The sequence below is a fragment of the Rhagoletis pomonella genome, unplaced genomic scaffold (genome assembly GCF_013731165.1).
Source record: "Rhagoletis pomonella isolate Grant_MI unplaced genomic scaffold, Rhpom_1.0 Rhpom_scaffold_00010, whole genome shotgun sequence".
Taxonomy (NCBI): Eukaryota; Metazoa; Arthropoda; class Insecta; order Diptera; family Tephritidae; genus Rhagoletis; species Rhagoletis pomonella.
The window spans coordinates 24,359,112-24,380,581 of record NW_023458564.1 but is presented as its reverse complement, the minus strand read 5'-3'; the positions used below and the strand labels follow the sequence as shown (position 1 = coordinate 24,380,581).

The window sequence follows — 21,470 nt, the reverse complement described above, 5'->3', positions numbered from 1 at the left end:
AGTTCTTACCAATACAGTCGTCGCTTCAGCACCCACTGGTATACGCTTCAGGATGGTATCGTTCTGTAGCTTTTGTAGGTTCTCCTGCGACGATGAAAACATGTCGTCCCTCATGTCGATCTTTAAATCATTGCTACGTTTGCTGCCACCAATTTCGCTAGCAGGCATTATCTTCGGCCGTTTGTCTTCTCCAGACAGGTTCTAAGGAATATCGGAATTTTGTGTTAAAAAATCACAATTATCAAAAAAGTTAACGATTATAAAATTGTTTCTTTTTCGATAAAAATACAACTGTAACCAAAGCTTTTAAGTTCAAAAAGGCATTCAACTACCTTAAAAAGCATGCTTCATGTGAAGTTATAACGGATACGGAAATGTAATAAAATATTGTATATACAGGTAATATGTTCATAAATACAAATTCTTTTTGCTTTATAGCAATGCATGCATATCGGAACCGCGTAAGAAATTGAGAAAATTATTCATTTAAGAAAAAACGGTTTTAGGTACATTCACTTTAAATTTAGATTAATCAGCCTTAAAACTCATATAGAAGAGTATTGGAAATTCGTAACTCATTTGTTATTTTTTATACTCAAATGCGGATATCCTGTTACCCTATTAAATAAGTATCCAGGATACTAACGTAACACACTAGCCAGCAAGAAATTATCTATGCAACGCTTTTCCTTATTCCGTCCAATCTCTGACAAAGTTTGCCCATTAAATGGTTTTTACGACATCAAAATAGGCCAAGCACTATATTTTGGGCATAAAAGGAAGCAGCGCATAAAATTGATGCACATAACAAGAAAAAGGAAACTAGAAATCATGCCGTAAAAAATATTGACCTGCATTCCCACTGAATTTGAAAATGTTATTTGTAAAATAGACCTTTTAGGGACCGTACACTTATCAAATGAGTGACCTCAAACAAGGGTAAGTGTGAGAGGAATGTGTAGAAATCATGCCAAAACTTTCATGCATCATTATGGGAAATTGTAGAACAACAAGCTTATATCTTTCTTAACTTCTACATAAAATACAAATACTTCGAATACAAATATTTCGAATTATAATATAAAATTTTACCTAATAAATGAACTTCTGTTGCCCTTTTTGTATTTTTCTACAATATTTATGCCTATGAAAGGAAGCTGCATAAAACCAACTACGGTCTGTATAATAGCTGAAATACAATGCCGGCGAACGGCGAACTCACCACAGCGAAATTCGTGCTGCCTGCAAGCATATGAAATTGAACACAGCCAAAGCGAAATGTGAAATTCGCTCGCCGGCGTTTCGTGGCGATAGATTTATCTCTATCGCCCTGCTGATCGATGACAGCTGTACGTGCCAAAGGTGGCCGTATTTCTTTTTTCAAAGTTTTAGAAGAAAACAACACGAATTATTTTTGTTATTTGAAAAATACAGTTGCGGATTCGTTAAGACCGGCTTGCAATAAAATAATATATAATAATTTTCCTTCGTTATATATATATATTTGTTACAATTTCCTCATTTCTAAATATGGTTTGGTTTTTTCTAAATATGGTCACCCAAATCATAAAGGCGACCAAATGGTATCAGCTGTTTTCGCTACCGCTCTAATTCTGTTTAAGTAAGCAAAATAGCTAGGCGAACGGTGAACGACAGCATCGCCCAACTCGGCGAAGTTTGCCCTTCGCCAGTATTGTATTTCAAGCATTAGAGATACGCGCGTATTAAAAAAAAAAATCAGTGCAATGTAAAATAACAATATGGGTACCAAAGGAGAGCGCAAATTCTGTAGAATTTAAAAACGATAAAGTTTTTTGGTTAAAAAGGACGAGTAGGTATTAAAGATGCGCTTTCAATCAATTTTTTTGAAGTTAATAAAGTTTGCAGGACGAAATGATGAGGTCGAATATTAGTCCTCAAACAATAATTTTTTTTTAAATAAATTTTGCAAATTTTTAAGGATAATTTGTAAAGGACATTTTTCAGTACCTATTCGTCCTTATGCACCAACAAAATTTAAACGCTTTTAATTCTACAGAAAATTTTCTTTTATATGATACCCTCATTGTTATCCTGCATTTGAAGTAATCATACTTTTAATATTTCAAAGTCCTTAAAAGATCCTGACGTCAGAGAGAAAAATTTCGCGAATATTTCGTTTCGCGAAAATATTATTTTTTTTTTGTGTAAAATTTACTGTCGCACATTTCCGGTTAGCTTCAAAATTCAAACAAATGGAAGTCAGATCGTCCAGACTTTGTTTCCAGATCAAAGATGTGCGTGGCCTGGAATGGTCATGATTCAAGACAACTGCTTTTTAGTTGACAAATTCTGGTCTCTCTTTCTGCATCGCTTCGTTCAAACGGCCGAGTTGTGCACAGTATAGGACCGAATTGATCGTTTCTCCAGGTTGTAGCAGTTCACAAATGGACAACACACTTCCAAACCCACCGAACACTCGACATAACCTTGTTTGTCGTCAATCCAGGCTTTGAAGTCGATTTCGCAGACTCATTTGGCATATTTCTTCAGATATTTCCATAATTTTCAAATTAATGTCAACTTTCAAACGCACGTACGTTTGACGCGGAAATGGATTAGCATTTCCAAATATATGATCATCAGCATCGCACAATGACAAATAATCCGCAGAGACTTTTCATATGTCCCAATACTAAATTATTGGCTGTCTTTCGCGTGCCTAGGAACTGTAAAGCAGTCTTACGCTACGCGCACACTGCAGCCGGCATCGGCCGAATAGTGCTCGGCCGATATCGGCTATATGCGGGCGATATGAATAAACACTTGTGATTATATGATCGCTCTCACACATAAACCGATAACCGAACCGACATCGGCCGTTGACGTCCGTCAGTGACGGTAAATTCAAACATGTTTGTTTTTCTCGTCCGATGTCAGGTGAAAAGTACCAAAATGGATTGCGAAAAGTTAACTTCTTGGGTGCAAAAATAAAAAAATTACATATAAATCACATGTTTAGAGTATTTCAATTAAAATGTATCAAAATATTTCACTGCTTACAAAATTGTAATGAAAACTAGATTTGTGTGTACAAATACGGTCGGTAAATAATCTGGTTAAGTGTGCGCATCAATTCGGACGGTCAAATTAGCCGCCCGAAATCGGTCATCCTATCGGATGCAATGTGCGCCTAGCGTAACATTTGCTGCAGCTATGCGGAACTAAAGCTGATGACAGATAAAACTTTGAGGCTTTGCGTGACAATTTGTAACTTTGCCAGCAAGGCGCCAGACGCAAAAGGTATGCCACAATGAACGCCAAGAAAACAATTTTGTACTGGTTTTTTACGCGTCCAAATTGCTGTGGATTTTATTTATTTGGCTTTACAAATATCAGCAATGTAATTAGATTTTATGTTTCTGCATGAAACAAAATAAATATTAAACCGGCTGATTGTCAACGCGCGCAAAAAGATGGGAGTTGGCCATCTTTTCGCTTCGCGCTGCAGCTGAAACGATCTATGTGACATGCTTTGTGCATTTTCATATATTTCATCTTATCTGTCAAAGCGAATCTGTCACGCAACGCGAAGCAAAAGTTTTATCTGACTTCAGCGTAAGGTTTCACTATATATTTTCTTGATGCATAAGCAAGTAACCCAATGCATTTTTGGCAATAAGAGCATAGTTTGTACCTAGCGTCACCTCTTTGAAGCAGTTTTTTAAATTTATGTAGCTTTTCTCTGCTCATAATTCACAATTTTCGCAATTAGAGCGGCTACAGCAAACAGGCTCAATAAGTATGCGAATGCAACTTGCTACTAAATATTTGTTTAACATATCTAGTTTGAACTTTCTAGTAGCCCGCGTTATGCGTTGCATTTTTGTAGGTTTTACTCAAATCTTTTATTTTCAGAGTGTTCCAAAAATTGCCAAGAGAACTAGATACTTATTCCAAAATTCATTTCCCATAATTCATAAGCTCCCAATAGTTACTACATAAAATATTATGAGTAGGTACAATGAGTTAAACGAATCATCTGTCGTGTATGTATCTATATAGGATTAAGACTGAAGTCAAGCATTTGATAGTGCAAGGTTAATGTAATCGCAAGAGTCAGTGTGAATGCGTTTGCTTCTTAACAAAACTAAAAAAATTAACTAGAACAAACTTTGCAAACAAAATAGAGTTTTTTGGTTTTTTTTCTTTACTCCCAAATATGACATGGTGGAGTGCCGCCGATTGATATTATTGCTGGGATCGACGCAAAGTGAAATGGATGTAGGCGGTGCACTGAGTGTCTCACAAACGGATCGCCGCTTTTTGGCATTTTCAATATTCCTATGATGTTGTTGTATTGCTTGTTGTTGCTGATGAAGTTGCTGTTGAATTTCGCCGCTCATCCAAAGCAACTTTATGTTTGTATGATTTAATTAAATAAAATTTTTATAAAAAGGTATGCGTTTGTGAAAAGAATAATAGGCGAAAGTTTTCAAAGCAGTTTTTTGCAGATTTTAATATTTTTTTATGTACGGGCCAATCATTTATTTACGAATCAAGTTAATTTGAATGATTTTCGCAAATTAAAATTATGAGCATGAATAATGAGAAAATAAAAGCATTTAGTTAGAAGAATTAGAAGAAATAGAAAAATATTTGATTAATATACATACATATGTATACTTCTAATGCCCATAAAAAATTTGATTTTTTTTTATTAAATTTGCAAGAAATATAAATAAGCACACAAGCAATTTAGGTACTTTACTTGAACTCATCCGTTCTTCTCTTCGCTTTATGCCTAAAGTCAATCAATAACCATATTTTCTTGTACAATAAGCACAGCGAATTTTCAAAGTTTGCTTTTGTGCCCATATTTCAGTGCATACTTGTTTACTGCAAGACTGTCATAACTCAAATAAACACTTTTTCCCGAAGCTCTATAGCAAAGCTTCAAAGCGAGTCCATCGCACAGGGAAAACAGAGATACAATTTTCATAAAACGGTATGTAATTTAACTGTTTTTTTGTGGATTAATACTCGTTTTTGGTATCTTGAGTTATCACTTTCTTACACATATACAAAAAATATGAAAATAGAATAGAAAAACTTTGTAATGACTTTACTGTTTTGGCAATCGCTGTTGATACTTTATTGCCATTCGGCGGTGATTTCTGCTTGCACACGCACACATAGAATCATGAAGACAGGAAGAGTGCGCAGATTATGATAATTTTTTTGATACATGTACGTACATATGTATGAATGTAGTTAAAGTCGTGTATGAGCGGGTGAAGACATTTTGATGACGATATTTGCAACAAAAAGACATTAAAACAAAAAGTTGTGAATGTCCAGCATATTCGGTGGATGTGTAAGCACGACAACATTGACGATTAATATGCAAAAAGAATGTGGATTAGAGTGGAAACAGAAATAGAAGGAGAGGAGAAAAACTGTTTTATAATGAGGGATAAGTTTTTTGTAATATTTTAGTAGATTTTGCGTATATTTTTGTTTTGATTAATTCGATTAACAAGAAAAAAATACTTGCACACATCTACATATGTATGTATGTATATACGGATGTAAATACGTCTTCGTCAAAAAACGGACCTAATTTTTAACTTGTGCAGGGGAATCAAAAAACCTTAATATTAACAAAGTAATTGCCCCTATGGTTGGCAATATATTTCGCAAGGATATTTCAACAACTTTTTTAAGCTACCTCTATAGAAGCGGCCCTGATTTCCTTAGTTTAGCCCTTAATTAAACGCATGGGGTCATGACTATTTCAAGTTAAAAACAAAATGTGTTGGAGTGCTTGGAGCGTGCTCGCGCTATATCTAGCTCCCTAACTTTCCGCGGGTTATGTAAATTAGTCATGGACAGAATATCGCCGCGTACTCTCTTGACGGAGAGAAGTTTTTTATTTCTTAATCCAAGTTTGAAGTCAAAGTATGGTTTTTGTGTTTCTAAATTAACGATAACAAACTACTTTAATATTTTTGATAAAACACACTTCGTTCTTTTGAAGTGAAATTTCTATAGGAGAAGGTTTGTTGGTTGGGAGTAAATTGGCAAATTCAACGGAAATGGTTGGGACGGTAACATGTGCTTCTTGAATGTATTAATTTAACAAAAACTTGCTAATAAATGGTTAAAGAATAAAACTTAGAAAAAGACCAACACAAGAATGGAGGTAAAGGTGAGTACGTACATAGATAAAGAAAATGATTAAGGCAAAGGTAAAAATAAAAACAAAAACAAAGAGGCGTAAAGATAAAGGCAAAAATTAAGACCAAGGTAAATTTAAGCACTTTACTTAGGGAAAAGCTAAAGGGGAATATGTAGATGAAGAAAATGATAAACATAAAAGTAACAAGTAATTTTTAAATAAAAAACAAAACCGACCTCAATTCTCTTATAAAATATATATATATATATATATAAACAAAAATTAATATAAAGAAAAAGATGGGGATGAGGACACCAATAAAAGTAAAAATGAAGATAGAGGAAGAAAGATTAAAATAAAGGTAATTATAGAGAAAAGGCTGTAGATAGAGACACAGAGACTCACTCTGGGAACTATTTTAAGGTTGTAGAGATTCTCGGGACTTATCGATATAATAATCGATATTTTTATCAGTTTTTTTTTATCGATATTGCTATCGATTTTGTTATCAATTCTGTTATCGATTATTTACCGATTTTGTTATCGATTTTTATATTGATTATCGATCGATTTTTTATCAATACTTTTATCCGTTATTTATCGATTTTGCTATTTTTTATCGGTTTTGTTATCGACATTTTTATCGATTTTGTCATCGATATTGTTATCGATATTTTTATCGATTTTGCCACTAATGTTATTATCCATTTTGCTATCGAAATTTTAATCGAATTTGTCATCGATTTTTTTATCGATTTTTTATCGATAGTTTATCAAGTTGGTTGTCGATTATTTATCGATTTTTCTCTCTCTGATCTCTGATCCGGTGCAAAACGGATGCAGTTCGGGACAGTTGAAACTTGCGGTGTAAATGTGCAAATGCTCATTACTCGTACAATACAAAAGTAGCTCAGCAAGAAGACCTCCGGATTCGAGCATCGCTTGTCGCGAGTTCAAATCGCGGTGGAGGCAGTTGTGAGTTTTCAGATTCAATGAATTTAAAATGTTGCGTGCAGCTTAAAATTTTTTTTAACAAAATATGTAACAAAAATGTAATATGTAACAGAAAAGAAAAAATATCCAAAAATCGAATCTTAAAAACGGTTTCTTATTTTTAAAAAATGTCCAAAACGGAGCCGGTTAAAAACTAGTTGCAAAGTAATGCACTGGGCGACTATTGCCACCGCCAATGACATCGCCGTGTAAAACTGGGCAGTTGAATGCATTGCTTGGGTACTAGTACTGTCGGCAAAAGGTCTAGTTCTACGCTAGTTTTGAGCTAGTCAGATTTTCTGCTGGGTATGTACATATGTATATTGGTAATGACACAAAATACATATGTAACGTAAGTTTCACTTCTCCAGTGTGGCCCAGGCGCACCTACTTTTTTATTTCTTACACTTCTGTTTCAACACTTTTTTGGGGAACCTCGAGACCCATGCGACTAATGTGAGATTATGTTTATGCGTCTAATTGCACATCGTCGATGTTTTTGCAAAACCGCCCATCGGCCAGTCGCAGAACCGCCTAAATCGCCGTTGTGGCAAAAATGAGATGCACTCGTAAAATCGTTATTAAAACAACAGATTTGGAAAATAATAGCTAGAGAAAATACCGCCCATCAAGGCAATGCCTTCAAAGAAAAAACCGCTCTCCTGTAACATTTGAGTGCCGTAAGATAGGCGGTTTTGCAATTGGGCGATGTGCGGTTTTGCAAAAACATCAACGATTTGAGGATATGGACAATTTAAATTCAGTTTTTTTTTAATATATACCTAATTATGTGTGTACACAATATCAATTTTTGTATGTACATACATACATGCATATGTGTGGATGTATATTAGGGCGGGTCGATTTTTTCCCATAAAATCGCATAGGCTGAAAATATTATACGTATCATTAAAAACAACTTTGCTTAAGAAACTATGGGTCTAAAACCAGTTTCGAGCCAGCGAATTTTAAGGTGAAGTTTCATATCAGATAATAGAAAATTTTGTGGGAAAAACTCAAACAAATAGCTGATTTATGTATGAATGTATGCGTACAAGCAGTTCATTTTTTAAAATACTTATATAACTAAGTTTTTAAGTCCTGCTTGCTTTCCAAGCGTTGTAATTTTTTTCGACTAACATCAGTTCCAGCCATAAAATTTTCACGACATTTTTCCGCTACGCGCTGAGAAACACTGGTTAGCAGTTGAACGTATCGTTCAGTTTCTTGTATGTGGCATGGAACTTGTGGGTCAGGAAATGATGGGTCTTCAAATTCTAAATATTCTTTCAAATGGTTATGCGGAATGTAGTAATTGGCGGTTCTGTTAAAATATTGTAATCTTCCAAATCTATCATAATGAAATAATTAGAGCAGTCAAAATTGTTTTTTTCATTCCTTGTACTCTCTAAGTTCTTTTATATCGCAAAGGTTGTCGCGGTAGTACACAATTTTTTTATTGCCTGGTCGCGTACTGATTTATGATCATCGTAAAGCATTGATATCATGACATTTGCTGGATGGGTATAATATAAGTTATTTCTGCAGCTCCTTGGAGGGAAGAAATGCGAGAGGCGGATAAATTTGAATGGAAGCGGACTGCCGTATATAACATAATGGTAGTATTTCATGTTAAAGTCCATCTGCCCATAAACTCTTACTAAGTATTCTTCTAGAATTTTTAAATTACAAGGCGGTGAATTTGTTGCAACGTACAATCGTAAAATTCTACCGGATTTGGTTAGCTAACGGGAGTGCGCTACAGGTCCAAATTTTGTGTTAGCTATTTGTTTTTTGTCGGAACCACGCAGGGCGTAATTTTAGTCTGATTTCAATCATTTTCAATGTTTTGCTTTTATGTAGCAGGCACAATTATAGTACCGAGTTTGGTACAAATTGATCGAACGGTTACCGAGATTCACATATGTGGTCATAAGTGGGCGGTGCCACGCCCATTTTCAAAATTTTCTCATAAACGTATTTTTTGCTAAAGAGTTATTGCAAGTATCAATTTTGAATAAATTAGCTTTGCTATTTACTGATTTATCGAAGATTTCGTATTTCTCTAAATAACCGGTAATGGTATGTGGGTGTGGTTATGATCCGATTTTAAAAATTTTCAGTCGTTTGGTATACTCTACCAAGGACAACAACTGTGCCAAGTATGGGAGAAATTGGTGATGAGGTTACTAAGATATACAAATGTAATCACAAGTAGGCGTGGCTACGCCCATTTTCCAAAAATTTATAATATTATTATTCGTCATCTAAAAATCATTTAAATACTAATTTTGAGTTAATAAGCTTCAGTAGTTACTATTTAAAATATCGCAGTTTTCGTATTTCTGAAAACTGCTGTTATATGGGAGGTAGGCGTGGCTGTTGTCCAATTTTTCCTATTTTCAATACCATCCGTCGTCCTACGCTAAAAAGAAGTACACATACCAAATTTCGTTAAAATATCTCAATTTTTAATCAAGTTATCGTGTGCACAGACGGACAGACAGTCACCGCTTAACCGCTTTTTTTTCAATTCTGATCATTTATGTATTAAAAAAAAATAAACTAAGTTTTGTACCTCTACACTAATAGATTAGCTATTTGTTTAAGTTTTTCCTACACAATTTTGTATTGCCTGATATGAAACTTTCCCCTAAAATTCGCTGGCTCGACATTGGTTTTAGACCCATAGTTTCTTAAGCAAAGTTGCTCAGAATGATCCGTAGAGCATTTTCCGCATATGCGATATTTCCGTTTTTCTGATCCCCCTACAAATCGACCCGCTCTAATGTATATATGTGTATTCATATTTGAACTCATAAATCGCTAGCTAAGAGTGAAAAGTTGCAGCTAAGTCAACTTTTTCTAAAAAAATATATTTTGATGCAAGAAGCAAGAGCGTCGTTTTCTAAAAGATCGAACTGCCTAAGTATTTTAGTTTTAACTATTTCTATGCAGTTATGCGAAAATTTGCTAAGTCCAAAATATTTACAGTAAATGTGACAAGCCCCAAAATATTCAAAAACTGTACTGGAAAACTGTGGAACTGGATTTGTTTGGAGTACGAAAAACTGGCACTCAAATTTTTGCAAAACAAGTGCGTGAGGAATATGGGTTTGAAAGGTTTTTATTATCTCCTGCAAAATTAAAAAAAAACTGGACTAAGCAACTTTATGCTCTAAGCTCGCAAAATATATACATATATACTAATATTAACCTATAGTTGATAAGTTCTTTTTCTGAAGCCGATTTTAAGATAAGAGATAGAAAATAAGAAAGGTATTAATATACATAGATTAGATCAAAAAAACAAATAAGGTGATATATGCAAATAAATATATAATAAACGACACATGAGCAAATGTAATTGTGAAAATAGGAATCAAAAAACATTACACTTGGAAGGAAAATACCATGTTTTGAAATTACACAAAAAACGCCGAAGCACTTGAACCTTAAGATTGGGTCGTAGATTACGGATCTGTATACTAGTTTTCCAGATCAGGCCGTTTTTCCACGATATTTTCATTTTTATGAAAAATATAATCAATTTTTAAATTTTTTTAAATTAAAAAAATAAATCTTTTGTAATTTTTTTTTATTTGTATTAAACCCTGTTTTTTTGCCAAAAAATCAAGGTACTAGCGATGAAAATCGATGGATAAATATACAAGTTTTGCATGGTTAAATGAAAATTGCAAACATACTAGTTCATAAAATAGTATGTGCCTACCAGTTCGACATTTTCTAAGAACTTAAGCGTTCAGCGACATCTGCCTTTGAATTGCCAAAGCCTAAAATAAAACGCAATTAATTGCTTTTCTTTCGGCTGTGGCGTCACGTGAAGACTACTGGTACTGGGATCGCAGGTTCGAGGCCGCTTGGAGGTGGTTAAGATTTTTAAAGTTAGATCAATGTAAGTAGGAATAATTATTTCAATTTAAATATAAATCACAAACTTAAAAATCTAGTTGCATTACAAAAAAAAAAGAAACAAATATATGGTAAGAAATACTTGTGCCATAACAAAAAAACCCTTAATAAAAAATATGAATAAAAGAAATATTATAAAAAAATATAATAAAATAAAAAAATTGTCCCTACGCCAGGGCTTGAACCTGGTACCTCAAGCATACCACGCGAGTGCTTTGCTCTGTCGGCCATTGCGACTGTTGGTCTACTAGTAGATGCTGATGCATAGCCTGACAATTGACATCTCGTAGGACAATGCAATGTTAAAAATACCAGTCGCTAACATTGAAAAAGGATAGAACGTGAACTTGGGCTGAAACGCAAGCTGGTAGAATTCTAGATCACAACTAGTAGCTTTCCCTGCAGGGATCGTACAGCAGCGCACTCATACATACTCGTACATGGCTATAAATAACATTTTCCATGTAACAGTTTGAATTTTTATTCATTCGCAAATCAAACATAAAATGAAAATACCTCTGGAAAAACACCTGATCTAGAAATACGGTATACGGATCCATAATCTACGACCCAAAATTAAGTTTACATGCTTCGGCGTTTTTTTTTTACTCATTTTAGCGTGATGTTTTAGAAATTATGTAGATAATATGGATTTAAAGAAATGGTATGTACATATGAATCAAGCCTACATATTGTTACCTCAATACATACATACATATAGGAAGGCACTCACTCATTTCGTTTCGAAATTTAGCTTTGTAAAAATGTCAGTAGATTGCTCAGTAACGACATCATAGAATTCAAAAGCAACTACTATATCAATAAATCATTTGCAGTTTTTATTAAAACCAGTATTTTCAAGAAGTTCGCAACTACAAAACTTTAATTTTTACAAAGTTGCATAATTGCGCTGTAAAGAAAAAAATGCTATATAGGGCCTTTCTATATTAACTTAACGATATGTATAATTAAGGCAACCGTACTGACATGTTTCATATTTTGAAATATAAAATCGTATCTTTGTTAACTGATTGTATGACATTGTTAGCCGGTAAGCAAATCGCTTGCTGATACATTAGCAATGTGTGCACAATTACAATTAGTATTCACAAAAACAATCATACTTATACATAAAAATACATGTATTATTCACATATATAGTACATAGGTATCTGTCTATAATTGCAGAGAAATGTGAACTTTGAAGCTTACCTGTAGGCTTGTGTAGCTGCTATATTTCCGTTTCGTAAACGGAAAGCCACTTTGATGTTCATTCACGTGTCGGTGACGCAACAGTAGTGAGCGCATAAGCGCTGGCTTGTCTTCGGCATTAATTAGCTCGTCGACAACCATCTGTACAAGTGAAAACAAAAATATATAAAAATAAAATCGTTGATAGAAAAGGTGTACATAGAAAAATGCAAAATAAGCAAATAATGAAAATCAGGCAGTCAGTTGTTTGGCTTGCTCACCTGTTCGACAACGCGATAAGCCACGGCAGGCAGATCCTTCTCATTCAAATCGAGTAGCACTACGCCCGTTTCGAGACAGCGACGCAAATTGAGCAACGAATGGAAGGAGAGTGAAGCAACATGCGGTTTGCCCCAACGATCGGAGCCTTCCTCAACATCCTCTTCATACTTGATCCAACGCGCGGTTTCTTTCCATTCACGATCCTCGCCAATGCCGGTGAGTTCATCGAGTTGTACGAAAATCTGGGGAGAATTTTATGTGATGCATGTAATAAATGGTATAAAACCCTAGTTGCAAAGTTAATTGCTTTCATATGCTCCTATGTAATTACCTCATGCGGACTATGATCGTAGACCTTCTTCAGCTGCAAGCCCGCCACACTAATCTGTGGCAGCTCGCGTAATTTGATTGAGGAATGATGGATTTTGTGACGCCTAAGCGCACGTGGATCATCGGAACGATGAGATCTCAATTCATTGAGATCAGCCTCCTGTTTAATTAATGTGAAAATTAAATGTTTAATTAGAGAATTAAAATACTGAAACAACTTAAAGCGAGGTGAAACAACCTGTTCAACTGGCTGTTGTGCCTAAATTTGCAGTTTACATTTTTTGGTAAGCATACATTTTTTTTTTTTTTATAATTTTTATGTATAGAAAGAGGGTGAGAGAAAAGCACATATATAAAGCAATTTATGAGTGATACTTTTCTACAAATATGTTCGTAGAACTTCTTTTTAATACATTTCTACTAAATAATGATAATACCATAATTTCGACCTTATTCTAATATCGGATAAAGATATTTATTTTTTCTGAGTCCAGAATTTGTCATAAGCATAATAGCCAAATTGCCCAGCAAAATCAGCATCGCCCAGGAACGTAATTACGTTCATTATTCCGACGCAAGGAGAATCAAACTTGAATTGATAATGACTGTGGAACTCTTGGAAAATTGATGCCTGATGAGTTAGCTATGTTTGGGCTTTAGCGCATTTAATAGAACGAGGGATTTTTATGAGTCCGAGTTTAGGCTGATTTGAAAGCCTTGGAATTTTTGGAGCAATCTGGTTATCAAAAGGACCCCAAAGTGTTACTTTAAAAATACCAAACAATGGATATCGCATTCCCTTCAAGCTGAGATGAGGGAGTTGAGACCTCTATAATATGTTTCCCTTCTCTATAAGAATGTAAGTAGAATCAAATGTAAAGAACATTTTTGCTTTCAACAGTTTTAGACTTGTTTTTTGGAAAAATTTTTAAAAAGTAAGCGGTAGAAATTATCACTGCTAATTCGGTCTGAAACCCACCGACCTTAGTCACATATCGAGGGCTTATATTCAATACGCTATATCTGCACTTTTCACAAAAATGAGATACGGATATAAAAATCCACTTAAACCTTAACTGTCACCGGTGATATTAATGCTGACCTTGTTTAACGCTTGTCAGAAGAAGTTACTATTAAATTGCAAAGTCAGAATTAACATCAGTACTAGGGATGTTAATCCCGGGATCCCGGGATGCCGGCCTTTTTTAAGTGATGAAAATCCCGGGATTATTTACGACGAATCCCGGGATTTTCGGGATTGGTCATTTGCATTGGTGGCAATAATAGAAATAATGCCTTAGGTTGACCAGTTTTTACTATACTTCTTTTGTTTATTTAATATTTAATATTTTTTTATAAATGTCTAGCTAATTATACATACACATAACACAGCGTAACATAACACGTTACGCACAATAAATCAATATATTCGCGAAAACATGGGCCAAATACATGCAGTAAAATTGCGTTTTTATTTTTCCTCCGACTTCAAGATTTTTAAAAAGGGCTTTGAAAATAGAATAATATTTAAATTGCACTGACTTTTTTAAATAATTTTTAGAATTTATCACATCTTTGAAATTATAAAGTTCTAATAAAAAAATTCTAAAACTAAAAACGCAGTTTTATTATATTTGGCTTATAGTGTCGTGACACTTTTATAAAAAATATTAAATAAACAAAAGAAATGTAGACTAAACTGGTTGAAATAAGGCGTTTCTTTTATTTTTGCTACTAGTATAATGAACTCCTTTCAGCCACCCAATACATATGTTGACTTAAGTTCATTTTGCATCGAACTTTTTTCGACATGCCTTAAGTTACTTTATCAGATATATACTCGCGAAAGTATTGTTAAATGCGTATAAATTAAATTACTGTCTATTATTTTGTTATTAATGAAATATTTTTCAACTTAAATAATAAAGTAGGTTTCAAACCCATTTATTTAGTATTTATTGGATATGGAAGGCAGCTTCTCAAACTATATTGATGCTATTTTTTCATGTTAATTTGTTGGAAAATAATGAATATCTAAATCCCGGGACTAATCCCTGGATCCCGAGGTAGTGCGAACAATGTCTCGAAAATGCCGGAATCGAAAAAATTAACATCCCTAAGCAGTGCTGACGGGTAAGTCCCAGATAGGTTCTAACATCACAGAGTAGATTGGTGAAAATTGCAGATAGAAGGTGTTGAATATAAGCCTTCGATATGCAAGTATTTACAAAAAACATTTTTCGACCACGTTGCTTTTTTTGGTAATTTTTTACATAATTTTATTGTTTTTTTTCGAATTTGGTAACATGGAATTTAGTCTTCTGTTTGGTAACTTCTTGGAATCAAGGGCCCTGATTAAAAAATCCACTTGACCCATGATATTGAATAGTGAAACTTGGGAGAATTTCTGGAATTCTTGGGAGCCTTCAAGCGTTAATCTTTTGAGAAAAATTTCAACCAGTTTTTGGTATTTATTGGACGCTATCTCATTTAAGGTTTATACGCCTATTTTAAAAGTTCGGCACGAATGATCTCGATCGTTAAATCACATTATCTCGATATGTGCATTAGGGTGGTAAAAAAGGTAAAGTTGAAATTTTAATGCTATCTCCCACTGAATTCTTCTATACCGGAAAAATATACACCTCTTTTCATTATGAAATCAAAAAATATTTAGAGGACGCTCAATGTCCTTAAAGTTTTCCATGTACTATTTTATATGAAACAAGTAGAAAAGTCTAAGTTCGGGCGGAGCCGAACATTAAATACCCGGAGCATGTATTAAACATGTATATGTTTTTCACCTTTCCGAAAGCTACCGCTACATGGTAAGCCGGGGTGTATTAATTTTGAGTAAATTAGCGTCCTTAAATTTCGAAATATTGCAGTTTCAAGCATTTCCGAAATTTACCGTTATATGAAAAGCGGCCGTAATTTTAGTCCGATTTCAATAATTTTCAATCTATTGCTTTTATGTGGCAAGCACAATAACCATACCGAGTTTGGTACAAATTGGTAGAACGGTTACCGAGATACATATATGTGATCATAAGTGGGCGGTGCCACGCCCATTTTCCCAAAATTTTATCATAAACGTATTTCTTGGTAAATAAGTGTTGCAAGCATCAATTTTGAATAAATTAGCTTTAATATTTACTGATTTATCGAAGATTTCGTATTTCCCCAAATTACCGTTATATGGGATGTGGACGTGGTTATTGTCCGATTTTAAAAAATTTCGGGCATTTGGTATGATGTAGCAAGGCTAATAGCTGTGCCAAGTTTGGAAAAAATTGGTGCAGCGGTTACCAAGATATACACATATAACCATAAGTAGGCGTGGCTACGCCCATTTTCCAAAAATTTATAATATTCTTATTTTTCGTCTAAAAATTATTGTAAATATCTATTTTGCCTGAAAAATCTTCAGTAGTTACTAAAATATCGCAGTTTTCGTATTTCTGAAAATTACCGTTATATGGGAAGTGGGCGTGTTTACAGTCCGATTTTGCTCGATACCAACCTACCTTAGATAAATGGAAACCTACATACCAAATTTCGTTGAGATATATCAATTTCTGCTCGAGTTATCGTGTACACGGACGGACGGACAGACGGACAGACAGACATGGCTTAATCGACTTCTCTATTCATTCTGAGCATTTATGTTTACATTTGTCTATATCTATCTCGATTCGTTTTGGCTGTTACAAACAACCGTTATGTGAACAAAGTTAATATGCCCTTGTGCACAAGTGCGCTCGGGTATAAAAAACAATTGTTCGCAGAAATGGTATAGAATTCTTGAAAAACAATATTTTTCGATCGGAAATCTTAGTTTGTCTTCAGGAAACTTCCATTTATAATACCCAATTCTTTATTTAACCATTTTTCAATACTAACCATTTTTATGGGACCGCCTCCATTGCATTCCTTGCGTTTTATTGCGGATCTATAAAAAATAGTTACCCAAGAAACATTTAGATTAGAGAAATATTAGAAAACGATTCGAAATCTAATATGTTTCTATGAGGAAGGTAAGAAGAAGACTAGAGAAACTGTCAAGAATTATAGCGCTCTCTACATAAAGGACGTAGTTCTCAATATCGAGAAAGAGGTTAGGTATCTAATCGTATTTAGAATAATAGGTTTCCAATGTCTAATGTTTTTATAATCATCCTCTAATCGCATTATAACATGGTTCTTTAACTTGATTTTAGATTCGAGAACTACATTACAATTCTAATATGAAATCAAAACATTTCTATAACGTTAGAGGCTGTGTTTGCTGGGTTACTATTAAAAATTGGTAAAATAAAAAATTAGGTACTATTACTGGAAGTCTCTTGAAGAAAAACAGAGTTTTCCGATAGAAAAATATTGGTCTTCAAGAATTCTATACCATATCTATGAAAAATTGTTTTCGCCCATATAAAATACATGAAGAATGTTTAGTGCTTTGAGCGACCTTTAAATATTTCTCGATTTCAAAATAAAAAAGGGGTAAATTTTTGATTTGGTATAGAATAATCGTACGGGATGAGAGAAATAAAATCACGACTTTACTTTTTTTCCTACCCTAATGTACATGCAAATGTAACCTAAGTTCCGAACAAGAAATAAGTTTGTTTAATTTTTGTTGAATTTGGTAACTTTGGTAAGAAATACAAAAATATTGTGGAAACACTGGATGCGACATGCGGAGGTCAAAAAATCTTATGTTGAGTAAAGAATTTATGTAACTCTCCATACATATTATATGGTGATGGTAATTTTTAGAACAAAGGTCTGGAAGGTCTTGTAGATAATTTGTTTGTGCTCTGTTTCGCGTTTTAACTTACACCCTCACTTGGACCTCTCCTTAAAGCAAGTTCCACGTCATTTTATTAACCATAGAGTAGTGCCGTTCAGTTTTTTTTTGCAATTAATAGCCAACGCCACCAACAACGTCAGCCTGAAGTTCAAGCGAATGAATAACTCTTGCCAACAGATCCTACTCTGGACTCGGTAACGTGGACGATGTTAAACAAAGAAGAGAAAGCTTTTGAAGGCCGTTGAGAGAACCATTCCACGCAAGATCTACGACCCTGTTATGCGTGGACGACGGATTTGGGAGAAGATGGAATGACGAACTGTACGACATCCGAGGCTTTGCCTTGCTTCTTCACTGGAAGTGGTTTTTACGTGGCGGGTCCCAAGCCCAGCGCACAACCTATTGCTGGGACGGGGGTGGTTTCGCAACCAAATACACGTTTATATAGCGAGCCGCTTGCTCCAAGCAGACACCCGCTTGCAGCCGCACCTACTGGTGAACAGACAGCTCCAGCTCTGAAAGTATTCAACTCGGAACCCGCTGGCGGTAGCAGAGGAAGAGGGAGGCCCCCACTGCGATGGAAATACCAAGTGGAGGACTTGGCTTCACTTGGCATTTTCAATTGGCGTCAGTTGGCACAGAGGAGAAACGACTGGCGTGCTTTGCTGAACTCGGCCAAAATCGCTTAGGCGGTTACAGCGCCAAAAAAGAAGAAGAAGAAGAAGAAATATATATATATTTTTTTTTGTGAATAAGGTCGATATTGGTGTTTAGTGTAGGGCTGCCATATGGTCTCGTTTCCAGAGACATGTCCTCGTTTCGGACCCTTTGTCCCCGTGTCCCCGTTTAAAACCAAAATGGCCCCTTGTTAAATTGTAAAATAAACATTGGGTATTGTTATTGAAAGTCTCCTAAAGAGAGCCAGAGCTTTGCGATCGAAAAATATTGATTTTAAAGAATTCTATACCATTTCTACAATAAGTTATTTTTTCCCCACATAAAAATACATGGAAAACTTTGAGGGACATTTAAATATTTTTTAATTTCCAAATAAAAAAATTGGGGTATACTTTTTTTCGGTATAGAACAATCCTAGGGGGTGAGAGCATTACAATTCCGACGTTACTGTTTTTGGACCAAAATGCGTTATGTGTATAAATACGTTCTTTCAGTGAAAATGTTTTTTTGATCTCAATTTATTATGGTTTATGCATCTCCATTTTTGTATGTGTTACAACAGAGCATCAACTAAGTTTTCCTCTGCAATTGAACGAGACTATAAATGTAAAGATGATTTGAAAAAAGGAGAGTTTGACTATACCTTTGGAAAGAATGAAGATTTTTTTTCTGCTAAGGGTCCCCATTTGGGACCCAGCAAATATAGCAGCCCTAATTTGGTGTGTAATAACTTTTACATACAAACCCAATGCGGGAATGAATTATCTAAACGCGTAAATACCTCGTAAGCACATAAGCCTCGTGAACTCATTTAATTTTGCATGGACAACCGGTTTATTTACGACGCTTACGCGGTTACGAGGCATTTACGCGTTTAAATGATTGCCCATAATATAACTACAAATGCACAACAAATGTAGCATACTCGTAAGAACTTTGCTGATGTGCGCAAACTCACTTATCACAAATTAATTTACCTCTAATGTGGTATCCTCCGGTTGCACGGATACCTTGCGGACACCGGCCTCGCCATTCTCCTCGACCACTTTCTTATTTTCCACGCTGTCTTGATGGGAATATTTACGTTGTCTATAATACTGGTGGCGGCTAAAGTGAAAAAGTACAAGAAGCAGAAGAAGACAAATTAAAATAGGATAGTTTTAGTGTATAAAGGGACTGAAGATGCTTAAGTGCATATAAATCAGTGCTGCCCCTGTCACTTCGATTGAAGGTTTTCACTTCACTTCACTTTACTTTGTCTTACTTCACTTTCCACAAATTAGATTTAAAACCAAAATAAATACAAATTTCTTTGAAATAAATGATTTATTTTACCAAAATTGTTGATTTTGCTAAAATTCGTGTTAAGTATCTAGTAAATATGGCAGAGTTGCTTTTCGCATAAACTACTATTAAAAATACGCCTAATAAATATCCGACCTGGCTATCGGGTCTTTGGAAGAAGTCATTTAGATTTGCATTTTCACATGTATGTATGTAGGTACAGTTGTAAAGCGCACAGAAATGAATGGGTGGATAAAATTGCATAACTATTTAGTAAATATTTGACGAAAATAACAATAAAATTTTAGTTTTCTTGCATCTTCAATTTTACAGCAAAAGGAAACATTTAACTTAGGGTTTACACCGGACAATACTGTCTTGACAATAGCGATACATTCACACTTTTTCTCTAATACATGCATACATTTCCAATTATCTCAATCACTGTGTTGATTATTTCGAAGATAGTAAATCGGACAGTGATTTGACGTATGCAGAGAATAATTTTGACGTCTTGTGCAAGAGAAAAGATAAATTCATAACAAAAGAACTATAATAACAAAAGAGACGCTGATATACATGTAATTTTGTCACTTCTTTATTATTTTTTAGTTTTTAGCTTAAATAGTTCGCGCGCGAAATGCCTATTATAATACAGCGATCACGTCCGACATTTTGCTCTAAATTATTTGTCTTAACTAGTGTCAGGACGCCTACGCCACGGAGAAAATTAATTTCGTTTTTGGCAACTAATACGCGTTTCCTTATTGTCTTGACAGCATTGCCTAATGTAAACGAGTCGTAAGTGAATCTCGTGATGACGTTGTTGCTATGTATCTGGTGACGACATTGTTGCCGTGAATCGATAATCGATTAATTAAATTTTAGTGTTAATATCATCAGTGAACTGTAATTTTTGATTTTCTTTCCTCAAAGTTTGAGATATTGCTATTTTAAAGATATTCCAGCACTAAATTTGCACAGGAACACAATAAATTATAAATTAATAAAGGTTAAAGGTTATTTTTATTGTGATAAAAAAATAATCGATTAACCAATCAGGTGATAAATAACCTAATCGAAAAACACCGCACCCCTAATTGTGCTTGAAAGTCGTCACTTCGATAATCACTTCACTTTTCCTCCCAGGTCACTCCGAATCACTTCACTTTTAGTGTGTTTTCACTTCGCTCGAAAATTAGCAAACGACAGCACTGATATAAATACATACATATCGCCCAAGTTCTTCAAAAGTGACACAACTCAAAATTACACGTTCGTCAGAAATAGCGAAAAACTATATCCTAGCACATGCTAATCATATTGGCAAGGCAGACTTTACGTTAGGTTTTCTCAACAAATTATAACAAAAATTTGCTGCAGCTTTTGCTTAAAGGTAAATAAAAGCTCTGTGTACAATTTTAGTGCATTATTTAAAAAAATCCAAATTTTGAGTTGTGTCACTTTTGAAGATCGTGTGCGATATGTACACATATAAATGTACGTATGTAGAAAATTACCTTCTTCGACGTTTACGTTCATGTATATTGTCAGCGGGTTGTTCATCGTAGACTAAAGTGGGCGGAGAAACTACAGCCTTTTTTTTGCCAAAATGTACTTGCTTTTCTTCGGCGGAATTATCCTGTTGATAGATAGATGGTTTAAACTATTAGTACAAAAGAGAGCTTGTTGCTAAATAGCTTCTTACTAAAATAAAATAAAATAATATGTATGTGCTAGTATAGAGATATAAGGGAAAATATTGCATCAACCTTAAATTGAAGTAACTAGAGTTCGGTACCACCT

The 21,470-nt window shown here is 34.5% G+C and overlaps 1 protein-coding gene across 1 annotated transcript in view; it reads right to left on the bottom strand.

Annotated features, from left to right (window-relative positions):
- The window catches only part of LOC118746561 (band 3 anion transport protein-like), a 122,933-nt gene that overhangs the window by 7,886 nt on the left and 93,577 nt on the right, over positions 1-21,470 (bottom strand). Inside the window, exons 2-7 of the mRNA XM_036480405.1 lie at positions 21,185-21,330; positions 19,358-19,487; positions 12,891-13,049; positions 12,559-12,801; positions 12,299-12,439; positions 10-201 (exon numbers count right to left, since the gene is read on the bottom strand). Of these exons, the coding sequence (XP_036336298.1) occupies positions 10-201; positions 12,299-12,439; positions 12,559-12,801; positions 12,891-13,049; positions 19,358-19,487; positions 21,185-21,330 (1,011 nt within the window). The remainder of the gene's footprint in view (positions 1-9; positions 202-12,298; positions 12,440-12,558; positions 12,802-12,890; positions 13,050-19,357; positions 19,488-21,184; positions 21,331-21,470) is intronic.